This window comes from Tympanuchus pallidicinctus, unplaced genomic scaffold (genome assembly GCF_026119805.1).
Source record: "Tympanuchus pallidicinctus isolate F22 unplaced genomic scaffold, pur_lepc_1.0 scaffold11, whole genome shotgun sequence".
Classification (NCBI taxonomy): Eukaryota; Metazoa; Chordata; class Aves; order Galliformes; family Phasianidae; genus Tympanuchus; species Tympanuchus pallidicinctus.
Genome location: NW_026294627.1, coordinates 23,426,626 through 23,453,318, shown reverse-complemented (window position 1 = coordinate 23,453,318; position 26,693 = coordinate 23,426,626). Strand labels below are relative to the sequence as shown.

At 40.7% G+C, this 26,693-nt stretch overlaps 1 protein-coding gene across 1 annotated transcript; it reads left to right on the top strand.

The window, feature by feature from the left end:
- Nucleotides 1-2,538: 2,538 nt before the first annotated feature.
- On the top strand, nucleotides 2,539-22,875 carry MRPS31 (mitochondrial ribosomal protein S31). Its single transcript, XM_052670866.1, has 7 exons — nucleotides 2,539-2,732; nucleotides 4,447-4,719; nucleotides 5,396-5,554; nucleotides 10,581-10,721; nucleotides 14,470-14,543; nucleotides 17,911-18,054; nucleotides 22,562-22,875. Exons 1-7 carry the CDS (start codon nucleotides 2,539-2,541, stop codon nucleotides 22,771-22,773), a joined length of 1,197 nt encoding a protein of 398 aa, XP_052526826.1. The 3' UTR covers nucleotides 22,774-22,875.
- The last annotated feature ends 3,818 nt before the right edge of the window (nucleotides 22,876-26,693 follow it).

Genomic DNA, 26,693 nt, shown 5'->3' with positions numbered 1-26,693 from the left:
GGAGATGTTGCGTGGGAAAGTTTAGAGCTGTGAAATGCAGCGCTGCAAGGAGCACATTGCCACCATGTGGTTCTCTGTGTTACTTGCACTCCTTTTTATAAAGCCCAACGATAACTTCTGCGAGGGTTTCCTTGCAAAATGCACTCATTTCCATTCTGCAGGATCCCAGTGTCCCAGCTCGTGGGCCCATCTCCAGTCAACCACAGGCAGATCATTTATTCCCTAGAAACCAGTTTGCCTTTCCTTAGTTCATCCAAGAAGATGAACATCAGCTTTTCTAAAGTGTCCTCGTGGAACAGCAGCAGAAGCTGCATAAGTGAGACCACCAAAATTCACCCAGTTACATGTAGAGGTAGATCAAGCCATACAATGCCACATGGAGGTTGCACAAGGAGCAAAAGTAAGATTGTTTCTGCATCTCAGGCCTTATACAGGTGATGGCAATCTTAATACTGAAGGAATGCTGCAAGTAAAAGAACAGAGTTGGCCTTTCCAGTTGAGGTTGCAATCGTTGAAGTGAAAGTCTGGGAACAACTTTGTACCATGTATTTAGGAGGGATGTTTGGTCTGCTGGATTAGACCGAACCTAAAGCAAAATAGACTTCCTGGCACAGAGGTGAGGATTCTCAGTATCAGACATTTCAGTCTGTAAGTCCATTTCTGGTGCACCAAATTAATTATTAGCATAGGCAGTCCTGTCACCTTGGGAACTGCAGAGCTGCCTGGACTGAGGCATATTTCTAGTAAGCATGGAGACTGACTCACTACAAGTTTATCTGGAAGCACTGTGCTGGGGGAATAACACAAGTATGGGGGAAAATGTACATATTGTTGCTATAGAGGATCATTGTGAGTAGAGGACCTGGCTGCAGTCAGCATTTTATCATTCAGGATCTGCTTGTGGTGACTCTAAAGCAACAGTGAACATGTGGGTAAATGGTGGGTAAACAGGACATAATGCAGAACTGTGTAAATGGGCAGCTGAAAACCACCAAAATAGTTTGGATTAGATTTGATGACACAGACACTGCTGTCATGTTACTAAATTTAGGGTGAAATTACTGCTGATTCCAATCATAGGATTGTAGAACCATGGACTCATTAAGCCTAGAAGATCATCTAGACCACCATTCCACCATGCCCACTAAATCCTGCCCCTCAATACCACATCTACACATTTCTTGAACACCTCCAGAGATGGTGACTCCACCACCTTCCTGGGCAGCCTGTTCCAATAATAATGTACAAGTAGGTCTTCAGAGGAACATTTATCTTCAGTGAGAGAACTGTCTTTCCATATTTTATTTTCTATACATTGGCCACACAATAAATCAGGTTTCTTAGTTTGCTTAATATTGATATTAACCATAAAATGCATAACGTTTCTCATGCCTCTACTAGTACTCATCATCTGCCTTTAGTAGCCATCCACAGTTTTTCCAGTTATTCTGCTTCTCTTCTACATCTCTAAATTTTGAAGGAAGAAAGGAAAGAGTTTTAGACAATTTTTTTTCCCCAGACAACTTGCACATGGAATGGTTCTTGCCTAAAACATGCAGCAAGAAAGATACCATCAAGCCACAGTAAATCAGTTAAGAGAGGTGTAGTGGAAATACAGGGCTTCTGTATACCAAGGTGAAAAAGTCACCTGGAATTTGCTATTCCATACAATAGGGAAAAAAAAGAACAAACACAGCAACACTTAAGAGGACAAAAAGCATACGTACAAGTGAGTACTGCCAACAGTCAGACAGTTTGAGGAAACTGGCCAACAACAGCAGCTCCCAGTTCGTTGGGTTTTCTTTTTCAGTTTGGTTTCTTTGAGATGTAGGCCAGACCCAATATTTTCTTTTAGTTTCTGGTACCTCTGAAGCTCCTCTGATCCTTTTCAGTCAGATCAGGATTCTTGTTAGCATTTGTGCTCAGAGCTGGATCTTTTCTCAGCAACAGCAGAAGGCCTCAAGTCAGATCTACTGCATGTGTCCATCCCTGAGCTGGGCACCCCAAAGCCGTTATTAAAGAACCATAGAATGGCTTAGGTTGGAAGGGACCTTAAAATCATTGAGTTCCAACCTGCTGACATGAGCAGTGCCACCCAGCTGCCCAGGGCCCCATCCGAGCTGGCCTCGAACACCTCCAGAGATGGTGCAGCCACAACCTGCTTTTTGGAATTTAAATCAGCTGCTGGCAAAACAATCAAGAAATACATACTTAACAGCAGCACTGGTGGCCACTTTCCGTTGTGGCACGGTTGGTGGATCCAGAGCCAACTTAATGACTGCCCAGGGGTGGAAGTAATGCGAGCTATCTGATAGAGACACAAACTTGACATAAAGGAGCCACTTTTTCTCCACGAAACCCAACTAGAGGTAGGTGCTGCAAGGGAGGGCGGGCTCATCCCGAGGTAATTCCTAAGCTTTATGTGCCCGTAGCCCACCAGGAGTCCAACCCTACGGGAAAAACTACGTAACGTGGAGGTTTACACCCTTCGAAGCTCTGCTGGGGCCCCAAGACCACAACCCCGACGTCACCCCGCCCATGCACGGCAGCGGGGCCGGGCGGAACGCCGTGGCGCGGAACGCTCGGCGCAGCTCCCGTTCCCGGCCGGCGGCGCTGAACGGACGACGCGGCTGCGAGCGCCGCGCTGAGGGCGGCATGTGGGGTCGCTTCCGCGGCTCCGGCCGCCTCCTCCTCCTCGCCGGGGCAGCGCGGCGCTGCGGGCGGCCTCACAGGTACCGGGGAGTGGGAGTCGCCTCAGCGTTATCGCGGGCGCGCGGCCTGCCCGCGCTGCTGCCTTGAGCTGGGCCTTGCGGTGAAGGCAGTCGGCTTGCGGCCATGGGCCTGTGCCCGGTTACGGGCTGCTACCCGCGGCGCTCGGGCGGGCGGGAGAGAAGGAGAGAAGCGGGGTGCCGCTGGCTCCGTGTATTGAGGGCTTCGCAGTCTTGGTGCCTGAGCTTGTTCCAGTGCTGTAGGCAGAGATCTCCGAATGGATAAATAGTTGTGAAGAGCATGCAGCCTGGGTTAATGGAAAACGCGTTTGGAGAAAGATCTGTGGGAGCAGCCCCGTGTAAAACAGCAGGGCGCCTGTTGTCCTGTAATGCGGCTCTGAAGCTTTGTGAGAATCTTCCTGTTCCTATCAGCGTTTAAGGTTTAACGTTAATCGTTTGTTGTGGGTAATTTACTAAGTGCAGAGTGACTGAAGTAATAATGGAATGGAGACCTCGGTACAGGAGAGACGTGGACCTCTTGGAGTGTGTCCCAGGGGAGGGCCACAAAAATGATCCCAGGGATGAAACACCTCTCCTACCAGCACAGGCTGAGAGAGCTGGGGCTGTTCAGCATGGAGAAGAGAAGGCTGCGAGGTGACCTGAGGGCAGCCTTTCATTATATAAAGGGGGCTGTAAGAAGGAAGGGGGCAGACTCTTAGCAGGGCGTGCTGTGACAGGATAAGGGGGAATGGTTTCAAACTAAAAGAGGGGAGATTTAGATCAGATGGAAGGAAGAGGTTTTTTACAATAAGGGTGGTGATGCAGTGGCACAGGTTGCCCAGAAAGGTGGTGGATGCACCATCCCTGGAGGCATCCAAGGTCAGGCTGGATGGGGCTCTAAGGACCTGATGGAGCTGTAGGTGTTCCTGTTCATTGCAGGGCAGTTGGACCACATGGCCTTAAAAAGGTCATTTCCAATTTAAATGATTCTGTGACGCATTTCCTACTACAGCTGCATAAATGCTTGGCTGCTGTGCTGCAGATCCTAGGTTTAATGTGAACCTTAGCAGTCCTGCAGATGCAAAACAAAGTGAAAATACAGTGTATATACAGACGGATGTTGTCAGATCTCTTTTTCTGAGGGGTGGGAGTTAGGGGCAATAAATTCAGAAATAAATAAAAACTTTAGTAGTAATAAATGCAGGTATTAGGTATGAGTTGCTTTTTGTAATTGGCATGCTTTTTTTTTTTAAATTTTGTTTTGTTCTGGCTTTTTTTTAACAGGCCTGTGATTTTATTATTATTTTAATTTAGGCTTACAAAACTGCAAGTGATTCATTCAAATTCATTTTTATAAGGTCACAATCTGTAGCACTGAATAAAGCCAACACCAGTAGTAGAAGGTAGAAACCACGAACTCTGTCTGCAGCCTAATGTAGAGATACTCAACACTTTGTTCAGAGGTTAAGCACAGTTTACTTGTGAAAGGAATAAAATCATTTACATGCTTTTTGTGCTGAAGGAACTATAAATTGCTAAGAGCTGAAAATAGTGCCTTGGTCTTTCTCAAAGAACAAAAAAATATGTTTCGTATGTACTTAACATAGACACGATTTGTTTGCACACGATTAAGCCTAGAGAGTTGTAAGTAATGGTTTTGGGTTTTTTTTTTCAGCCTTGGAGTGTATTAATAACTTCTATTTTTTTTTTTTCCTCAATTTTCTGTGTTATTTAGCAGACTCTTCAGCACTAGTAGTGTGCTCTCTACTACAAAAGATGAATCTACTGCTTCCACAGACACCACCATCAAAGCGGCATCAAAGGAGGGTGCAGCAGAAACACCAAAGCAAAAATTGCTAAAAATTATTGGTGATATGAAAGTAGAAGTGACCACCAAGAGGAAATTTCAAGAATTAAAAGAACAGGAGATGAAAAAGCAAGCCACTAACAAGCAGGAAGGCCTGGACAGTGAAAGTGGCACATTTCAGAATACTGCAGAAGACGTTCAGCGGTAAAGTATAACGTGTGCACTTTGAACAGGTTTTTTTCCCCCACCATTTTTTTAAAAATCATTTTCTAGGACAAAATAAAGTGTCAAATGCTGTTACCAAATATGGAAAAGAATCTTGTAAGAGAATGTGGTATACAAATGTGGGTTTCAGTAAATCACATGAGAGAATCTGGACAAAAGATGTGTGCTTCTTACAGTATCCTGCCTTCTTCTGTGCTGAGGCTCTTGAAAGCACTAGAATTTGTCTGTGGAAAGTTTCTTTAATGGGAGGGAGGAAGGAAATATTGTTTAGATAAAATGTGATGAGGAAAAAGGAAGAACAAAATAAGGAGAGCAACATGATTTTGTGCATGGAACCCCTCCACAATAACCCCCCCACTGCAGGTCAGTGCTGCTTGTGGTCATCAGCATTTAACTTCGGACAGTTGGCATAGCTGCCGTTTTCCCCAGGCTGAGAAGAGCAGCCTGTCAGTCTCATTTGGCAGTAGATCAATGAAATGTAAGACAAATCAGACCTTCCCTCTGTTTACCTACGGCCCCTTTGGGATTATTTGCAGCGGTGATCCCTGAGATGGGAAGATATAAAATGACGATACAGAAATGACAGTTTTAATATATTATGGCTTTTTTTTTTTTTTTTTTTTAAATATATATTTCCCTATTGTATCTCTTACAGAAGCAAACCTTTAAATCCAGAACTGGTGCAGGCTGCATCTGCCGTTGCATCTTCTTTCCCACGCAGCAAGGAACAGGCAGAATCAGAATTACTTGCACAACTTAGAAGACATGAAGAGACCACAGATAAACAGAGAAGGGGAGGAACTATTAACATACGGTCCGTATACTGAATGTTATTTTCAATAATACTTGAAATTCTAATTTTGCAGTGTCATCGTGAAGGTTACTAGATTCTCTTTTGGAGAGATGGCCCTAGGAGATAAATTTGGACCTATTATCCATGGAATTAATGAGTAATGGAGATATCATTGGTCTGGTTATACCAAACCTCCTAAGTTTTGGCATCCTCATTCTAAAATGTTTTTGCAGAAACGGAATTGTTTTCCTGCCCAGGATCATTATTTTCTTGGATAGGTTAGCAAAGCCAGTGGGCTTTTTTTTTTCAGCTTCCGAAATTTTCACACAATGGAGGGACTTGTGGACGTTTCAGACATTCTGTCTGGACCAGTGAGTTTTCATGACAGGTTTGAAGAACTGGACTGTACTAGTGCAGCTCTATTTATAGCCCCACCCTTCCTTTCCAAACTTTCCAGTCAACCCAAGAAACTCATCACTTGGCTCTGGTCCGTTTCCAGTGTGGCTTTCAAACAGATGAGAAACATTTGTTTGGAAACTTGAATGGTTGTGTGTGTATTACACTTCTTTGGGATGACAGCTAAATAGGCTTTCTGTTGTCTTTTTTTATCTGTTTGGCTTGTATTCATACAACTGCTCAGAAAATGAGGCATTAAATCCGGGTGAAATGTTGAACTAAACAGAAAACTGGATCTTCAGCAAAAGAGGAATATGAAATCTTTATGGCTTTTTGCAGGGTGGGATACGAGCTGATCGTTTTAGTTTGAATTTATTCTGGGGAAATGAATTTATCCCAAACCAGGATTCAAGTTTGGCCCTTGTACTATTATTTGTAGGTTGCTATAGGGATCTGTAAAAGATTTGTTTGTACTTCGTGTGTTTCTCACTGGACTGCAAACAGCACCCAAGAAACTAACAATGTTTGCCACAGATGGCTGCCTTTTTAGTGAGGGAGAACTAAGGGAGAATGCGACAACTGTTTGCAAATAGGTTGTGTATTTGGAAAGCACAGTGCTCAGTGAACAACTTTGATAAACAAAATGTGTACTCTAGAGGTTACGGAAGGAAAGGGCAGAAACTTGGCAAGATTTCCTTTCAGCCTGAATTCAGGATTTTCTACCTAGATTGCTAGTTGTGGAGAGCAGAATGGAATTCTCTTCAAGTGTTTGAAGTCCATGTTGTATAGGTGGACGTATTGGTTTTGGGTAATGTATACAAGCACCTCCAAAAGTTGTGTGTATGATGTTTTCACGACCTCTCCTGAGGCTGAGTGAAAGCAATCTTGAGAATTTGATAGAAGTTATCTCCATGGGCTTTTGGAGCCAAAATGAGATCAGAAATCTGAGTGTTTTAAGTAAAATCAGTGTGTTTCTGCTCTTTTTTTGGCTTGTTTTCTGGGCAGTGTTACAAAAAGCTGAGACATTTCCTAATTATGAAGAATAAATGAGGAATGTTTTGTGTAAAGAATGTATTTGTTAAACTGATAATAACCAGTGGGGTCATTCCATTTCTATTGCAAGGGATTTTAGACGAGCAGGATAGAGAAATGTATTAATAGTGGCTTAGGCTGTGAGTTTACCAATTTAAATGTAATTAGAGTATTAATTCCTGATAAGATGTTGGAGGGTCATGCTATTACTGACCAAGCTAATAAATGCAGTGGTTAACCTCAAGTGCACCTGTGCCTATTTATTGAGGCATGCACTCTAAATTTGGTTGTTTTGCCTACTGGCAACAATGGCTCTCTGTCCTCACCAGTCGCTATGCTTGTCCTGAAGCACATACCAGCTGTGACTGCTGTGGAAAAAAGAAGGTGTCTAAGGAAGCTGCAGTCTAAGCAGAGAGACTTTTCTTTTTTTTTTCTTTTTCTCCTGCTGAAAGAGAGTTTAAATTCTACGAGCATTTAACAGCCAAAGTTCCTGCATTGTTCTGTGTAGTTGATGGATACGTTAAGATGTGATCGTACATTTACCCTTCAGTGTGCCTGTGGATAAATTGTTCAGGTTAGAAAAATGTGGATAGGGCGTTTTTAGTTGGTTAGGAAGGTCATGATGAGCTTGCTATGCTTTGGGTTGGCAGTTTCTTCTACTCGTGATGGCAGCTTGGTGAATTACTTTTTTTCCACATGGAAACACGAAAGGTTCTGTTTATAGTTAGCTAACAGTCTGAAACCAGCAGTAGATGAGTTGTGTAGAAAGATCAGTAACTTGCTGATTGTCATGACTGATTCTAACCTTTTGTGGTTAGAATCTGAGACTCATTTGTTACTTTTAGCTATCTGGTCAGTTTTAAAAAGGTTGATTTGAAAGGTCCAGTTGATTTCATTCATGCCTCTTGGGCAGGAGTTCATTCCGCAAAAGTGCCTCAATCCACATACAACACTGGAGTCCTTTTAGTGTATCAGAAAGTGTTTCTTTGTTTTTCCCAAATAAAAATCAATATCAAATAATCATGTCTGAATCAAAGGATAAGGTTTTGCATTCAGCATACTGACAAATTAAAAAATAAAAAAATAAAAAAATTCCTCTTTTATTTAAAACAATTTTTAAGATGAGATACCTTCACAAGTGATGTCATAGAGCCATTGAATAGCTTGGGTTGGAAGGGACCTCAAGGATCATCAAGTTCCAGCCCTCCTGCCACAGGCAGGGCCACCAACCTCCCCATTTAATACCAGACCAGGCTGCCCAGGGCCCCATCCAACCTGGCCTTGAACACCTCCAGGGATGGGGCATCCACAACCTCTCTGGGCAGCCTGTGCCAGCACCTCACCACTCTCTGTATAAAAAAACTTCCCCCTGACATCCAATCTAAATCTTCCCTCCCTCAACTTAAAACCATTTCCCCTCGTCCTGCTGTTATCTACCTTTGTTAAGAGTTGACTCCCCTCCTGTTTGTAGGATGTTTAGGTACTGGAAGGAACCACATAATGCCCAGTTGTGGAAAAACTGGGAGACAATTGAGATTTTTGAGGGTATGAGATGTGTATTTTCTGGATCTTTTGGTTTGTGTGTGTCCTAACCTCCAGAGGTCAGTGTTACACAGCTCTCGTTGTCTTGTTGTGTAAACGTGTGAGGACAGCGTGTTCACAAGAAGGGGAAAATATTAATGATACAGGAATTTATTTTTCTTGGTGTGGAATGAAGTTTCACTCAATGGAAATTACAACAGCACTGTACCAAAATAAAACCAGTGGCAATACAAGTTGAAATTTCAGCTCCTGTTCTGGTTAAAGAAAATAAGTAATTGGAACTTAAGGCTAAAACAGATGTTAAGCTTCCTGAGTCTTTGTTTTTGGTGTTATAATTAATGGCAGTCAGGAAAGATGGAGAATCTGTGTTGATTATAAAAGCTCAATTTCTTCTCATCTCTGGAAGGCAGAGGTAACTGGGAATTTAGATTCTTAACCTCATGCTGGAACGTGAGGTTTTATCATGTAATATCTAACCACTGTACATACTCGGGTTGGAGTATGAATTTGTTATCTGACGTTTTTCATTATAGGCAGTGATTAAAAACATCTTTGTAGATTTATTTTTAGGGAATAAAGGGGCATCATTAGTTACGGAGTGACGAGCACTGCAGCCAGTAATGTTCATGTACCAGCAAAGGGGTGACATTAGGACTTTCTGATCAGAAACATGAGATCGTTGACTGCATGTGCTAAATAGTTTGGTGGCATAGTCTGTGCAGAAGGAAGTATGAGCCACTGTGCAAAAATGCCACTAAATCAACCTCTGTCACGAGGAGAGCTTCTTGGAGGATGCCTCATCCCCCCTGTAGCATGGGGAATACCACAGCCAAACTGAGCAGTTGGCCTCGGCCGTGTGTGACCTTAGGAACTATATTTGCTTGACCCTCAGAAGTGTGTTGGGTCTCTAGCCCACTGATACCTCTAGGCATTTCACAGAACAATTTGTAGTGTGAGATACACAGGTAACCTGAGATAGTTCACTTTAACCTTAAAGAAAAAGAAGATTTCAACCCTTTTTTGCCTGATGCCTTAAGAGTAGGTACTTGAAGTGCTATGCTACTCTTGGTCTAAAATTTAAAACCTCACCTGAGACTGAAGATAAAATCCCACTGCGTTGCTGTGGCAGTTAGATTTTATAATTTCCTAAAAGTATTTCTTGTTAATAAAATCTCTTTTAACTTAAGGTAACAAAACCAGCAAGGGGCAGTGAATGAGCAGTATTTTTTGTACTTAGGCTTTATGTATTAAAACTTGAGCACTGCAATTTTGGCTGCCTGCACGTTATTGGAAGCAGTTGGGAGAAAGGGATAGCTGTGAGGAATGATCTCCTTGGTCTTTCCCAACCAACAGCCATAGCAGTTAAGGGACTTATTTGATAGGGGCAGGTATGTTGCATGTTTTAGCCTTTATGTTCACTATAAACTACAAACTGCACTGGCAAAGATAAGAGTGCTTGTTCTTCGTATATGATCTTGGCTGCAGGATTACAAAGGAAGATGAGGTTTGCAAGTGCTGTAATGTGATTATGCAATGCAGCAGATTGCAGTGGATCAGGAAAGGTGACCTACTTATTAGGGTGGCATGATTGACCCATGTCAGCTGATGTGTGAAAGCAAGCTTCCTTTCAGTGTGTAACAGCGCAGCTCTGTCCCTGGGCAGAGTTGATTCCTCTCCAGTTTTTTTTTTTACCTCCCTGCTTCAGCAGATTCCTTGTATCTTGAGAACGTTCTCATGTACTTGAGCAAAATGTACCTAGTACACTCTGTGAAAACAGATATGCAGATTATGAAATGGTAGTTTTCTTGTAGTTGGAAATGAGATAATTTCCAAGAAAGTATTAATTGTAGGCTAAAATACCGCTTTCAGTTCTTACATTCTATATGTAGATGGTTTAAAAAGTAATGCTCGATATTAGGATGACTTAAAAATAGGTGCATTTTGTGAGGAATGTATTAGCTCTGTCTTACAGAGGCTTTTAAACCAATGGAGAGTAGACTTTCTGCTTAATAAATGTGATAAGCTTCTTTTCCCTGTCAGTTTGTTGAAGTTTTCATGTTTACATTTTTAATTTCAGCAATGTTATTTCGGAAATGGCGGTTAAGAGGCAATCCCCAGCTCAGAGGGGTGTGAGGATATCCAGTCGCATCTCCTTGGAGATGGATGAAGATGGTCAAAGAATCAAGCCTGGAAGATCTCTCTCCTTTGACTCCGGAAGGTACTTTTGTAGTGTTACTTTCCATCTCTCAGAGGAGGAACGTGTGAAAAATTACTAATGGGTAACATAGGGGAATCAACTTTTTACTCAGGTAGGCAATGACAGGACAATGGGGAGTGGTTTTAAGCTCAAGGAAGGAAGGTTCAGATTGGATATGAGCTGTTTGTGTTTTAAAGATATTTTTTTAGAGCTGTGTTTTTTTTTTTGTTGTTGCTGTTGTTTTGTTTGTTTTCAGTGTTTACTACCATGTTGCAACTGGCAAGTCATTCTGTGGATAATTTCTTTATTGCCCATGACATGGTAATTGTCTATAGAGTGAACTTCTCAATTTACATGATGATTTCAGGTTACTCTGTAAGCTCTTGCTGCTCTTTTACCTGGCCAGTCTATCTCTCAGTCCGTGCCTGCATTCTTTTTTATTTTCCCATCGTAACTCATGATTGCATTTCTTTTCAGCATATTCTTTCTGTGGCAGTTCTGTTTTTAGTAAGATTAACTTCTTTAGTCATGGCCTTGCAAATTAACCTCACTTTCTTGGAGATCTGGAAGTTGAGGAATTCATTTGTGTTTAGAATCATAGAATCATGGAATCACTCAGGTGGGGAAAGACCTTAAAGATCATTGAGTCCAACCACAACCTGACCATCCTACCCTAACTCTAACAACCTTCTGCTAAATCATGTCCCTGAGCACCACATCCAAATGTTTTTTAAACACATCCAGGGATGGTGACTCAACCACCTCCCTGGGCAGCCTATTCCAGTGCTTAACAGCCCTTTCTGTGAAGAAGTGTTTCTGATATCCAACCTAAGCTTACCCTGGCACAACTTGAGGCCATTTCCCCTTGAAAACAGACCAGCCCCGCTCTCGCTGTAAGCACCTTTCAGATATTGGAAGGGAGCAAAGGTGGATAATGCTGGAGAAAAAACATGGAGAACTAAGAACATGAGCATAAAGTTGTAGCTGAGTAGGTGTACATTGTTCTGCCCTCTTTGGCTGAGACATCTATTTGAGTATTTTGTAAACAGAGTTCTGACTTCCACAAGGAACAAAGCGGAACGTAAGCACTAAGCCATGTAGATAATGCAAAAACCTCGGAGAAGATTCTATAGCCAGTCATGAGAATAACTTGGCATGCTAGTTGAAATGTTCCTATGTAACTTCTATTTTCTTGAGGTGCCAAGCCATTAAGGTTAGGGAATTATCTCTTGGGACTTGTTTTAAGACCGGCAAGCAGTGTTTGCCTTACTTGATAAAAAGCATGTAAAAGTGCAAGAGTTCTTGTGTTGGGAGCTGAAGAGAAGTGGAATGAGGTTCTAGACCAAGCCCTTCACAGCTCTGCTGTTTTTCTCTTGGAATTTTCATTCAGCTACGAGCTGTCAGCCTACAGAGTGAGGAAACAACCTTCGTTATCACTTGCTGAATAATAGCTTAAAAGATATCTTTAATCTGGGGGTAATTATCGGATGAGTTGGTAGTCAGATGATAGTGATTTTGTTATTAGGCTATGATTCTTAGGTAATTGGATGGAATACTTGTCTTAAGGTGTTGGATTAGAAGTTTTTCAAAGTTTAAGAATGGAAATAATGTGAGCTATAAGAATATACCAAAAACCTGAGCTATTACGTGCTCACATGGTGTATGTTTTTTTTATTTATTAATATACAGTAAGTAAAGCAAATTTGAAGAATGTTTACTAAACTTATGGTATCACAGAATCACACAGAACAGCCCATGTTGGGAGGGACCTCAAGGATCATCCAATCCCCGTGCCACATGCAGGGCCACCAACCTCCAGGCTGCCCAGGGCCTCATCCAATCTGGCCTTGAACACCTCCAGGGACGGGGCATCCACAGCCTCTCTGGGCAGCCTGTTCCAGCATCTCACTACTCTCTGTAAAAAAGAATTTCCCTCTGACTCCAACCTAAATCTTCCCTCCCTCAACTTAAAACCATTTCCCCTCGTCCTGCTGTTATCTACCCTTTCAAAGAGTTGACTCCCCTCTTGTTTGTAGGATCCTTTTTAAGTACTGGCAGGCTGCAATGAGGTCACCCTGCAGCCTTCTCTTCTGCAGGCTGAACAAAGCTCAGCTCCCTCAGCCTGTCTTTGCAGGGGAGGTGCTCCCACCCTCTGATCATCTTGGGCCCTCCTCTGGACCCTCTCCAACAGCTCCCTATCTGTCTTGTATTGGGTGCCCAGACCTGGACACAGTACTCCAGATGGGACCTCATGAGGGCAGAGTAGAGGGGGACAATCACCTCCCCGTCCCTGCTGGCCACCCCTCTTCTGATAGAGCCCAGGATAACATTTGCTTTCCAAGCTGCAAGAGCTCACTGCTGGCTCATGTTCGTTTTTTCATCCATCAGGAACCCCAGGTCCTTCTCGGCAGGGTATGTGAGAAGCCCTTCTCGCCTTCTTTGTGTGATGAAATTTTACGTGCTTTAAAACTTGAGGAACAATACCTTGAAATAATTTTTAACGTATCTGTAACTGTCTCCAGTTTCAGTCGTAGGTTTCCTTCTGCATCCCTGAATGTCTAACAGGTGTACTTGTTGTTTGATAATATGCAAAGAATGGATTAGGAAGAATAGACTTACTGGGTTAGGAGATTTAAGTGACATGGCTGATTTGCTTTGTAGTAATTTGAACTAGTAATTTGAACTAGTCATCTTGTTCTTCCAAGTCATTCTTCTGTCTTCAGCCAATGTTTTGGGGAGTTAACACACAGGTAGGAAAATATAATCCTAAATCAACATTCTTTTAAGGCTTTGTAATTAGATTGCTCCGTGCTGAAGTGGATCCAGGGTGGTTACATCAGTAAAATGTGATATGACAAGAGCAGGTTTGCAGAAGTAGTTGTTGGCATTAGAAATCTGCAGTAAAACCAAAGAGGTGAAATTCTAAGGTCAAGAAAAGCAGATGTTGCCAGGGCAGCTGTGGATACATATTAACGTTATGTGGGAACTGTTAGATTTCGGTGGGAGCCTACGAAACCGAGGACAGCTGCGTGATCAACAGAATCATTTGTCCTAAGGTTCAGTGTGCTCTACAGTAAAGGCATTGGTTTTCCTTAGTTTCTGTTTATATGAAAATTTATTTGGATTGGTCATTGAGCTCTTGGAACTTATATATTTTTTTTTAGCATAGGCTCTTACCTGTTTAAAAATAGATGGAATAAAATATTTTCATGCTCAGAAGGGAGAGCACCAGGGTGATGCTGTTTAAAATATATCATACAGATATGCTTTATATGTTTGCCATATGGCACAGGAGGTGGCTGTGTGATGTTCCAAAAAGGCTATTTATGTCAGAAAGCAGGAATTGTTTGTTTAAACTGTTACCTTTTCTCTTCCCAAATTGTGTAATAATATTTACATTAAAAAAAAAACAATCACCAAATTCTCTTTTTAGTTACAACTTTGTGAAGTTACTGAGTACTGTAGTTTGATACTGTTGAACTGCATTCAATTCCTAAATATTTCAGTAAAAAATGATTGCAAATATAATATTTGATTTATGCTCATTCTTTTACGCCAAAGTGTTTTGGGAAGCTCTGTTACAGAGTAATAATTCAGTCATAAACACTCTGTTAAAAGCCTGAGGATTTTGTGAGAGTCACTATCTCATTTTTTTTCTCCAGAGATCTGTTAGTTCATGAGAATATTTTGTGCTTTTACATTTTTTTTATCTGGCAATATTGTGAAGTGTTGTGAAATACCAAATATCACTTTTCTTTTTTGTTTATAGAAGTCTTAAAGCAGGAAAAAGGCTTAATATATTCACCAAGGCTTCTGCAGAAACGGAAAAAGCGCTGAAAACAGGTTAGTGGAAATTCAGTGATTAAAAAAAAAAAAAAAAAAGCACCCAGTGGAGCCAAGTTGTGAATTTTTAGAATATCTAGGATTCGGTGTTGTGAAGGAGACTCTGACCTGTTCACTTCCTGCTTTTGGATCTGTAAAAAGAAAAATAATAATTTTAACATTACTCTACTTTTTAGCATGCTGTATCATGGGTTAGTATTTTCTGTACTAGTTGGAATGGCCTGTTACTGAACTTGGGCAGCCTGGTTTAGTACCAGACCTCCAGAGTTCAGTACCAGATCTGGAGGTTGGTGGCCCTTGGTAGGGGAGTTGGAACGTGATGATCCTCAGGGTCCCTTCTAACCCAAGCCATTCTGTGGTTCTATGATTTGATGGCTAAAACGGACTTTTTGTCACTAGATTGGGCTCCTTTTGACAGTACTAAACCACTTGGGAGAATGGTTTTGTGGATTCTGCTGGTGGATTTGTTTATTTCAAAGACGTCTTGCATTCATTTAATGACACAGAAACTCAAAGCTGTGATCTCAGAGCACAAAGTTTGCTCTACAGATAGCTAGGCCAGAGCACAGTGGAAACAAACTATAGTCTTATAGTTTATATAGAATGTTTTGTTCCTCTGGGGGCTTCTTTCATCTGCTGCTTTGTGTTGAAAGATCCTGTAGTGCCTGACAGATGCTTTGCTTTACCTGCTGTAGCTCATTCTTCATGTGTGTACATTAAAAATACACACCAAGTTAAACTCAAAAAGTGGAGGAATGGAGAGGAATGGATATGATCAGATATGATCCACCTCTGTATTCACTGAAGGGCACAGTTCTGCTCAGTTTCAATGAAGAAACTGAAGAAGAGCCTCAGTTTCAATGTAAACAGGATGAATTTCACACAAGAAGACTAGTATTGAATTATGACTTAGCTTTACTACAGACTGAGGGTGTGTGAATATGGGCAAGCCATTTAAAGTAGTCTCACTTGCTTTTGCTTTCTGAACAGTGAAACTCCATTCCTAGCACTAATCCTTAGTGTACTGATATCACTAAGCTCTCCTGAGCTGCTTTGGAAAAATGGGATATTGCAGTGTAATGACTTAAAACTCTACATAAAGGTAGCATCTGTAGAAGAAAGATGATTCCTCTCTGGCAACTTAGAAAATGGTACTGATTTCTTTTTGTTTCAAGACCAGTAGTAGTTTTCTACTTTTTTTTTTTTTTTTTTTTTAAACACTTGAAACTCCAGGGATAAAATAGTGAGTTTATTTTCTCCAGTCAAATGTCAGACAGTGCTCTTTGCATAGATTCAAGCAACTGTGAGCTTTCTGAATGCAGCTATCTCTATGTTGAATTATGAAAGGTGCTTTTTAAAATAGAATTGAATTTGCTATTTTTAAGGCAGTTGGCTTCAAAGTCCATCAGTTTTTTGTGTGTAGCCACAGTGCATGCTGCAAGATGGTTTTTTTTTGTTTGGTTAAGCTATCTTAACCAAAAGGATGTTCAAGTTTTGTTGAATGTTTGAGTTGCAACACTTGAGGTGAAACGATCAGCTTTTAGTTACGTATTTCTTGGATGGCACAGTAGAGACGTGGTGGCAAAAATGGTAGTCACACCAAATATGAAATTAGGATGTATAAGTTTTGCCAAAAGTGGTGTAAGACAGCAAGTGGGCGTTACCACATTTGTATCAGATATAAAGAAATAAGGTTCTTTCAGCTTAGATGGCATTTTCTTCTTTGATTCCAGGTTGCCTTGAGAAAATTTGTAGTACCTTCTAAGAGAGAAGGCTTGTGAAATGGTTTACTGACTAAGCTTAATGATCATAAATCAAAAATTAAAAGTCTAAGCCTTAGGAAATACCAAGGTGCTACTTGATATCTTGTTCCATTGGCTTGCATTTTCACTTTCTTGGCTCATGCTGGTGGAGATCATGAGTTAAATTATTATTTATAGGTGACAGAGAAGCAAGTCCTGTGTGAAGTATTGAGTATTTATTTTGAAACACAACCATTAACCTTAAAGCAAATTGGGAAAAAAAAATCAGAGCATAGAATATCAGCATTATTTACAGTTGCACAGAGGTGAAAATATGTAATCTTTATTGTAAGCTTGAAAATATGACTTCTATTAGAAGATGTGTTAGCACATAATTAGAAGGCATAATTAGAAGGCATTCTTTAAGATGTGGATAATACTTACAGCACTATTTTTATGTGTTGTCTTTTATCTGCTTCTTACTACCTCTAACCCTCAGATCAAGGTGGGCAGCTGGGGAATATAGTTCTTAGCAGGAAAATTTGCAGATATATAATTATATAATTTGAAAAAGTATCTTCTGATTTAATGCAAAATTAAAAACACTTTTCAGCATGTAAATCACAGAATAAAATGCTGTTTGCACTTTTATTTCCTAAAAAGGTGGGGGAGACTCTTTTAAATTCGAATTGTAAGTCATTGAGCCAAAGATTAAATTGTATCTTAGTTTCAAAATTATGAGTAGTAATATAGTAGCTGGTTGACCATAATCTACGTCAAGTGTAACATTTGAATTCACACCAAAATTTCTGTCCCAGGAAGTTCAGGGTGAATTGATAACCACAGGAGGAAGAACCAGTTCATGAAGGTTAACAGCTTGCTTCCTTCATTTTCCCTTCATTTCAGTGATGTGGTTCAGTCTGGGCTCATGACTGATTCTCCTGGGGTAGAGGGGCAGGACTCATTGAGAATAGCTCCTGCTGTATGAGTGCACTTGGATTTAAAACATAAATAAATTCAAATTTGTAAACATCAGGAGAGATGCATCCCTAAAGGAACTGCTGGAGTTTGGGAGAAGAATAGAGGACCAGGATTTCTCAAGCCCAAGAGGCAAAAAATCAGGTCTCTTAAGAGGATCAGGAGAGGGATTGCTATAGTTTGTAAATAAGAGTTGCCCCTTGAAGGAGAGTACAGTTGTAAAGTGCCTGACAACTCCTTTAGTTGCTTTAGTTAGCAACTCCTAAATTGCTTTAGTATAGTGTACCAGCCAAGTGCAGAGTTTGTCATGTGTACAATTTGTGAAAGACAAAAAGGGAGGAAAAAAACTATGAAAAAATCATGCTCTGAGTGACAGACTTAAAAATAAACTGACCTCTGAAAGTTCAGATTTGTTTTCAGTGGATATTTGATCGTAGAGTGAATTTTCACTTCAACAGAGAATTCTCACTGAAGAAAGATGATGATGACATCTAAGATAGAAAAGCTTGCACAACTCAAGTACTAGTCTCTGTAAAGGTCAATGTTAAAGGATATATATGTATATAGTTCTAGCCAAGGAGAAATCTGCCATACTGATAGATCTTATAAAAAAAAAAATTCTTATTTAGTATCTATTTCTTATTTAGTATCTTCACCAACAATTTGGGATGTGGAATTTGCGAAGGAGATTGCAGCAGTAACTGAGCAGCCTCCCCGGAATGGTTTTGAAGAGATGATCCAGTGGACAAAAGAAGGAATACTGTGGGAGTTTCCAATTGACAATGAAGCAGGTACATGCATTTTAACTTGGATTATTTATGTGTGTTTATCATTTTTGAGAATTGTGGTGTGCTTGTAACACCAAGTAACACTTGGACTGTTTTAAAACATAGCGTTTCGGATTAGGATAGCAAACAAATGTCACTTTCCAGCTGTACCAAGTGAGAGATTCTTCAGATGAACTCATTCCGGTTCTCTTTGGGTGAAGTCCTGCAAGTGATTTGGCTGATCTGATCTGGCAGTTGGCTTCTGCCAGAAAGGGATGCTCTCCCTCCCTGCCTCCCAGTCCTGATGCTTTCGACACCGTAAGGCTGTTTGAGTCTTATTACATAATATCTTTTACTAGGAAATGTCTTTTAAGTAAAGCTTCTAGCAGAAGAAGGAGACTCTTGAAACTGCTGAGTGTTTTATAATGCCTATACTGTTCTTTGGTGTGGTTCATAGGCACAGTTGCTAGCTATTTGCCAGTTCCCTGTCTGCACTGGCTGGGCGTTGAACAGTCACTTGCTTCCTTTGCTCTATCAGTTTCCTAGCACAAAAAGTCACAGTATTCACTCATTCTGGGCATCTATCTTGACATCTTTGTGCTTTTATTTGCTCCTATTTCCATTTATTAAAACAACAGCAGCAAATAACAACAAAACTCTGTGTGAAGGTAGGCCAACAGGGAGAGAATGTTAAGGGAAGAGGAAATACAGGAAGCAAGCATACGCTTTAGGAATAGAGATTCGTAACTTCAGGGAGAGCTTGAATGTGGATTTTTTTATTTGAAGACATCAAACAGAATTACTTCTAAATCATTCTGAAAGCAAAACAGGTTAGTATCTGAAGCTGGGAGTCTTTGAAAAGCTGTCCTTTACAGAATTGCAAATTGCATGATCTGGTTCATTGTTTTTATTCTCATCCTATTTTGACAGTTTCTTCACAGAATTTAATCCCTGGTCCCAGAATTTATCTGTTCGGGTAGAAATCCAAGTGTACTCTACTCATGTTTTTTCCAACTTAACAACACCACAGCCAGTGGTTTTTCTGTTGTTGTAATGTGGCTGGAACCCTGCTGTCTGGGGCTGTTAGTGGACCAGGTGTCTTTGGCAGCCAATGGTTTTTCTGTTGTGGCAGCGCGGCTGGAACCGTGCTGTCTGGGATGTGACGACGGATGGACAAAGAGTCTTTACATGTAGTTAAACAAGAATCTTTATTGATTTGTCTACAATGACTGGTGGTGTGGAAAATTCCAGTGGAGCGTTCCAAAATCTATCAGCTCTCAGGTTAAAATATCAGGTCTGGAAATTCAGCCCTCTCGAACTGCCAGTTCTATCACAGGCCGTTAATCAGACCAGGTGTGTCAAAGTACATTTAAAAACTTCAGAACCTCACTCCAATTATTTCAGCATACTCAATTTCAAAAGAAAGATGCCTGTTCCCACTGTTAATTCTGCTGTTTGGCAACAGTCATTCCTCGCCTTGTTTTGTATCAAGAAATGAGAGCTCTTTTATGCACAAGCACGTGGTTTTACAAACATCTATGTAATTAAATTTTCTACAGAGGAAGCATGTGTGCTCAACTTTTAGCATTATGGAAGCCTTTAAAGTTGTAAATAAAATATGGAAAATAAAGAAGACAGTTTGTCACTGTTTTTCTTGGCTTCAGAGCATCTTCAGTGTTCTTGTTTGAGTGCTTTACTGAGGCACTGTGCTTGCTTTGAGGTATCAAGGCAGGGACATGACTTTTAAACTTGTCTGGCCCTAATGGGGACATCTGAAGATGTGGCCAGACTTAATGGCTTGCTGCAGTGCTGGTAGCAGTCTACCCCCTTTTCCTGTTGTTGGTTCTTGCATGCATGTTCTTGATGTTCTTTCCCTTCTCAAATGCAGCTGAAGTCACTGCTAGGCAGAAAAGAAAACCTTTTTTTTCCTTCTCTCCTGCCTCTAATTTTTACCAGGTTAGCAAGCCATTAGTATAGCTCAGGTGACATCATTCTCACTCCTCCTCTGCTTGTCTTTTCTTCTTGTAGTGTTATTTCTACTTCATGATTTGCCATAGCAGAAAGTTGAGGAAGATGTCCATTTCTGACTTCCTAAAATTATTTTTGTGCATTTGTACCTTGATGACTCTGATCCAGAGGAGCAAATGCTTCAAGTATGTCAGAGGTTGTTACAGCATAAGCAATAGGCTTAGTGGAAGACTCAGCAAATTAAGGTCCCAGTTCCTTCCAAAGGCTTCTGTAGGCAGAAGAACACAAAGTCCTGTTCTGGTTGTTCTGTTGTAGTGCTGTTCCTAGTGTTGGGTAGGTTTACCAAGAGAGCTGACAGATCTAATGCAGCCATTTGAAGGGAGGGCTTCTGTTAATTTTTGATCTCTTTTAGGGACCTACTGTAAGGGCTCAAATTCTTTCTTTCAGAACTATAAGGATAGACATCTACATTTGAGATGTTGTCTTTAAGGGTAGACTGGTCATCTTTAAGAGTTAGTGTGTTAGCTAGAGAAATTCTTCCAGGCTTTTGTAGTACGCAGCAGATTGGAGATAAGATATTGAGAGTAGATGACCTTGCTTTGAGGTTGATAAAGAAAATCCTCTGCTTCAGGCTCCTGCTGTGCCAGTTCTTTCAGAAGAGGTTTCTTATGATGGTTAGAGAGAGAGTGAGGGACAGGCTTGATCATTCTGTGCAGCAGAAGGTGTGACTTGCTGGGAGAGGAGGAATCATGCATGATTTCTGCCAGAAGTCACAGCCCCTGATGCTTTGGTCTCTTCTTGTGATGCATGCTTTACTTTTTTGAGGACTGAAATATGTGATCTAACTGAGATATTTCGACTTAGCACTTCATCCTGAAACCACTCATCCTGTCTTTTTCAAATGGGAGATCAAAACAGATGACTTAATCGTTCCTTCTGGCCTGAATTTTTGCATAAGGCTAAAAATGATTTAATTTCTTTTAGGATAGAAATGAAAATTGGAGAAATTATTAATAGACATACTCTCTTCCTTTATCACCAAAAGAGGAGCATCAAAAAGATGAGACTTCCTGGCAGCGCTATCCAGATTCTATCAGTAGTGGGTTCATTGGTTTATTTCTTTTGGATTTTTGTGACCAACAGAAGTATGAAATCTAGAAATGATGTTAACTTCTGAAGTCAACTGTCAGCATCTAGGTACAATGAGATTCCACTTGTTCATGGGGGAGAGAAAGCCAGTGTAGATGGCATAATAAGATACCAACCTTGTGTTTCTCTAAGTGGATGTAGTTTTTCAAGCATTCTCACTCTAGAGTGAGTGAGGTCTTTTTTTTTTTTCTTCCTTTTTTAACTTAACAGAAAAGGAGAGCTTATGGAAGAAGAAAATAGGCTTTCTGTTTCAGAGACAAGGGAGATAAGTAGCTGGCACTGATAGACCCTGCACACATTTCTTGGAAAAATGCATAGGGAAAAATAGATGCATCTCCCATCTCCTTCAGGCTTTGCATTACCTAACATAGGAAGGAAAGAATACAAACTCAACAAATATGATATACTGGCTGAGAGTGTTCACTGTCCCAGTATTATGCATATGGAATTGAAGAAGCTGTAACATGGGACGAAGCCTAGGACTGAGATGGCTCGTTTTTAAATATTGCAGATTTCATGTTGGCAAACAATTTATCTCAGACTTAGGAACTGCAAATCAGCTTTTTTTTTCTTCTTCTTTAGATAGGAATTCGTGTTCTGAATCTAACTTGTGTACAGTGGTGTTAAAATATGAACCAACTGTAAATGAAATCCATGGGATGGAGGACAAAAACTACTATAGGATCTGAGCTGTATTTGGTTAGAGATCTAAACAATCCCTTATGCCATTTTCCTGTGCAGCTGAATGCTTTTGAATGCAAAGTCTTGTGCATTGATCACTACTTACAAGTAGCAGCTGTTGTGACAGACGTTTTTACATCAGAATACATCCACAGATTTGAAAAACATTAGAAAAACAAATTCCCATGCCCATTTGATAGCAGAGGGGTGCTAAAACTGTGACTTGTAATGAATGTGCAAGTATTTCTTAACTGTTCTGTATTAGATACTTCAAGATTTTGCTTCATTCAAGACTACCTTGTGTTCCTTAATCCTCTGTAGAATTAGGCAGTCAGTGTTTTCCTCAAGTGTTAAAAATGTTGAGAATCTAAGATGTAATGCACACAGTCAATAAAGGTTTCATGTATTGAACATTTTTTTTTTTTAGGCGATTTTTGGCATGAGCCTTCAGCAAGTTTACTATCAGATATTCTTGTAGGGCATAAAATGAAGGTAACATGGCAGATGAGTAGGATATATGCTGACTTTTCTGTATGGAGGGAGAAATTAATATCTTAGAGTTCTGCAGTTTCTTCCACTTCTTCATTGTTTGTTTATGGGCTTTTTAATTCTTCAGCAATAACCATTAATTTTTCTGATTAAAGGTCTGTTTACAAGCTTTACCCTTTTTTATTTTGTTAAATTCTCTGTTAGGTGATGATAATGACCTGCCTTTTTGTGTCCCTTTCGGTAGGGATGGATGATGATGCTGAATTTCATGAACATATCTTTCTGGAGAAACACCTCAAAGACTTTCCCAAGCAAGGACCTATTCGCCACTTCATGGAACTGGTCATCTGTGGGCTTTCAAAAAACCCATACCTCAGTGTTAAGCAGAAGATTGAACATATTGAGTGGTTTCGGAATTATTTTGAGGAAAAGAAGGAATTTCTTCAAGAGATTTGAGACTTGGGAAAGTGCTTAACCTTGAAGTGAAGAAAATGTGCAGTAATCATGTGATCTGAAAGTTGCATTTTTAATAATAAAGGCCGTACTTCTGTGTGTGTATGTCCATGTATGTGTAGATCTCTTTTAGCAACAAAAGAAGGAACTGAAAAGTCTAGGTTTTGTAGAATGTGCATTTAAGATTTAATTTATCAAAATCGTTGTCTTTTAAACTTGAAACTTAATCTTTTGTCCATAGGAAATATTAAATCAGATTCCAGTTCCTACTGCCTTCACGTTTGGTGTATCTTGACAGGTTTGTTCATCTTTCCCATTCTTGAAAACTTGCAGTGCTTTCATTTTTAAAAACTCCTAATGCAGCCTTATTTGTTAAAACCTGTTACTGAGACAGTAACAAACACTTCATTTTGCTAGTTCATTAAATACAGAGGTATTTGGATGATACTTGGAATACCATCTCCTTTCATTAATCATCTCTCTTGGTTCATTTTAAAATGTAGGTACTGACTAGGTCATATGAAATGAATCCTTAGTTCACCTTCTCAGTGAAATGCTATCGGATTCTTGAGATATATGTGCAGCATAATAGTGGTGAGTTGCATGCAATAACACAAGTCTCTTCTACTATTCCTTCAGCAGTTCTGAAGCCTTTGACCAACTTCTCATCAGAGAATGCTTAAGAATAGCTTGGTTGTTGAGAAGTCCACAAAATGATGTATGATTAGAGCAAGCTTCCTTATGATTGCTATGAAGTCTGGAGCTGAGGCTTTATCTCCTGTATCTGCTGGACAAGAAAGAGGACTTGGTTCTCTCACAAGGAGAGCTGTTGCCCGCTGATTGTGGCTGCACTGTGCTACTATTTTCTGTCTAGTCCTGTGATGCTGAAGTAACTATATGAGCCTTACTCTAATTAAATGCATGTGGTTCTTTGTATCTCTTAAGCAATGCAGTATATTTACTTGTCCTCAGTTGTCTTTTGTTGAATTTTCTCAGATGTTGAGAATTCTGGATTACATCTCACTGCTTAGATCTCTAGGGCATTTCCAGCCTCATGCATTGAATTCTTGCTTGCTTTCTGCAATTTACAACAACCACTTCAGCAGTTAATAACCCTATGAGGGTTATTCCTATTCCCTTGTAGTCAGAGCAGGAGGTTTTGTAATGAAGATAAAGCACTGGCTTCACATGCAAACTGATTTTTAATCAACCGCACAAAACAAATGAAAAATAAGAGGTGGCCTTTTTCTATGACTTAAACATTTTGTGGAAGGGATAAGCTGCTATTCAACTTTCTAGCTGTAAGAGCAGCAAGGTTCAGATTTCTGCAGAGTTGTTCAGAGAATTCCTGGCTTTGGAAAGTAGAAAGCAAGAACAATATCAAAGTCTATCCGTTCGATACCAGAATGGTTTTAACTTTCAGTTTAATGCCTGGATGCATTTTGCTTAACAAAAGCCATTCTTCCTAAATGTTAATGATGCTGGGAATTGCTTGAAGAGGCCCTCCTGAAAGCCTCCATTTTGCTGTATTTCAAGTTTGCCCATGAATGTATGTTCTTTGCAGTGAACCTGTGTTTTGGTATGAAAGATAGAGTGCCCTCGCATGTTGTGCCCTCACATGTTGTGCCCTCAACAAAAGAGGTTCAGGAGCCTCAGTTGTGTATCTGAGCAGTAACTTCACAGCATTTGAACCAGAGGTGCATGTTGTCGTTTAAACTTACTTATTAGGAGGTCACTACTTTGACAAGCTCTTAAGAGCTCTTGGTGCTTAGCATCTTTGGAAAGCTGCAGTAATTCCTTCTTAGGTGCTTAAATATAGATTTGGGAGTTAATACAAGACAACAGGATTTGAATAATCAGATCTAGCTACACGTATGTATATACACTTACTGGGGCTGTTCAGTGTACATTAACAACCTAAGCAGCAGGGATTTAATGGTGGTGGTTTTTTTTTTTCCTTTTTTTTTTTCCCTCTTCTTGTTGTTTTTGGGATGAGGGCATGTATTGGAGAGGGGTGCACACACTTCTTGTTCATCCCAGAGGAGTGGTCTCGGAGGAATTTAAAGTGTTGCTAAGATTAGTCATTTAGAAGCAAGCATAAGCATTCTTTTGTGGCCCAAAGGGCAAACACTGGCTGCTGGTGGATGCAGCAGAATGCAGCCGGTGCTGGAGCTATGGGTTCCCTCACTGTGGTCATTTGGGGATTTCTTATGATGGTGGTTTTTCCCTCTTGTAACTGGCTAGGTAGTATTATGTGTAGCATAATATATTCAGCATTGGGAGCTGTTGAAGGCGAAATAGCATCTGTTATATACTGCAGGCTTAGATTTCCTTCTTTATGCCTGAAGCTGAGGACTTAATGTAGTGCTAATGCCATACTCCTGTGATATATCGTACACAGCTATAGCTGCAATGGTTGTGCAATGGAACAAAGCCATCTTATTGAGAGGAGATGGCTGAGCTACAGGCACTTGTATCCAGATGTAAAATAGCGTGGTTGGACTTTCTAGCAGGATTTCAGAAGGGTTCTGGCCACCTCCGAGGAAATGGAGACTGCTGTTATGGTTTGGTGTCACAAGAACTGAGACAGAGGCAGGCTGAGGTGCTCTGAGATGTGCCTGGCTGAGCAGAGCAGATCAGTGAGTGCTCAGAACAGGACAGCTTGTTCCCCTCTGTGCCTGTTCCCAGCCCTGAACCAAACCCATGCTGGGGCTGGTGAACTGGCCTTTGGCCAGAAAATGAGGTGTGACGTCGGTGGTGCAAGCATTTTGGGTTGTGTGGCAGTTCCCTTCTGTATTTTGATGTGGATACCACAAAGACTAAACAAACAAAAACCCCCAAACAAAACAAACACAAACACCCCCGACCCTCTCCAGAAACCACAGATTGAAGGTGGAAAAAGGTTGAACACGTACAATTTCTTAACACTCTCTTTCTGCCCTTGTAATTTCTTTATCTCTGCTTTCCAAATGCTGATCTTGCCCTGCCCCCCTCAGTGGCCTTATTGATAATCATAATGAGCTTAAATGCAAAGCAATATTTTTGCAACTTAGGGTTAGCTGTTTTTTTAAGTTGTCCTTAGCTGAATTTGCTGCTCTGGTTTGGGGGTAGCGTACCAAATGGATACTCTGTGGTGGTTTGTTTGCCTCATTTTTCCAGAAATATCAGACATTCCTTCTCCTGACAAGCCTTGCTTTGTTCAGAACCTCAGACTGCCCGGGTTGCAGCGGCGCGGTGCTGACTTCATTGTACAGACTTGTATTCCCTCTCATCAGGCATCCGTTCATCTGAGCACTTGTGGGTCTGTCGGGTGGCTGTGCTCTTGGTGACATCCATCTGCTTACAGTACTTGGGAGCCTGGTGCTGGGTCTCTCCAACTTCAGCTGATGTGTCAGACGTTGGGCTGGGAAAAAACAAACTTCTCAGGGATGGTTCCATGCCTGAAGGGAGGGGATGAAAGACCCATGACAGGCCAGATGACTGAGTTAATGCAGAAGATGGCAGTGGGGTGTTGATGCCACCCCAATCTTGTCTTTGACATTGGATGGCATGCCATGCCTTTTTAAACTTACTTTATATGAATGATTTGCTAGAAATTGGGTTTTTATTATTTATTATTACCACCTATGTAACGCTTTCTCCCCTGTGTGGTATTAAGAGGAAGCTGGAGGAATGATGCTTTGGTTGCAGGACTTTGTGGTGGAGCTTCAGCTCTTACTATACTGGCCAGTCATACCGTGGCATTGGTGTGCTGTGTGCCTAATGGGAGTCTGTACTCCTTGACTACAGAGACAAACACTTCCCTGAGTACTTAGACCATATATTTTTAAGACAAAGAGGAGCATTAAAGGAGTCCTGGAGCGCTACTCAGGTCCATTTTCTTCCAGTGCTTACAGAGATAATAAAATTCCAGCATGAAAATA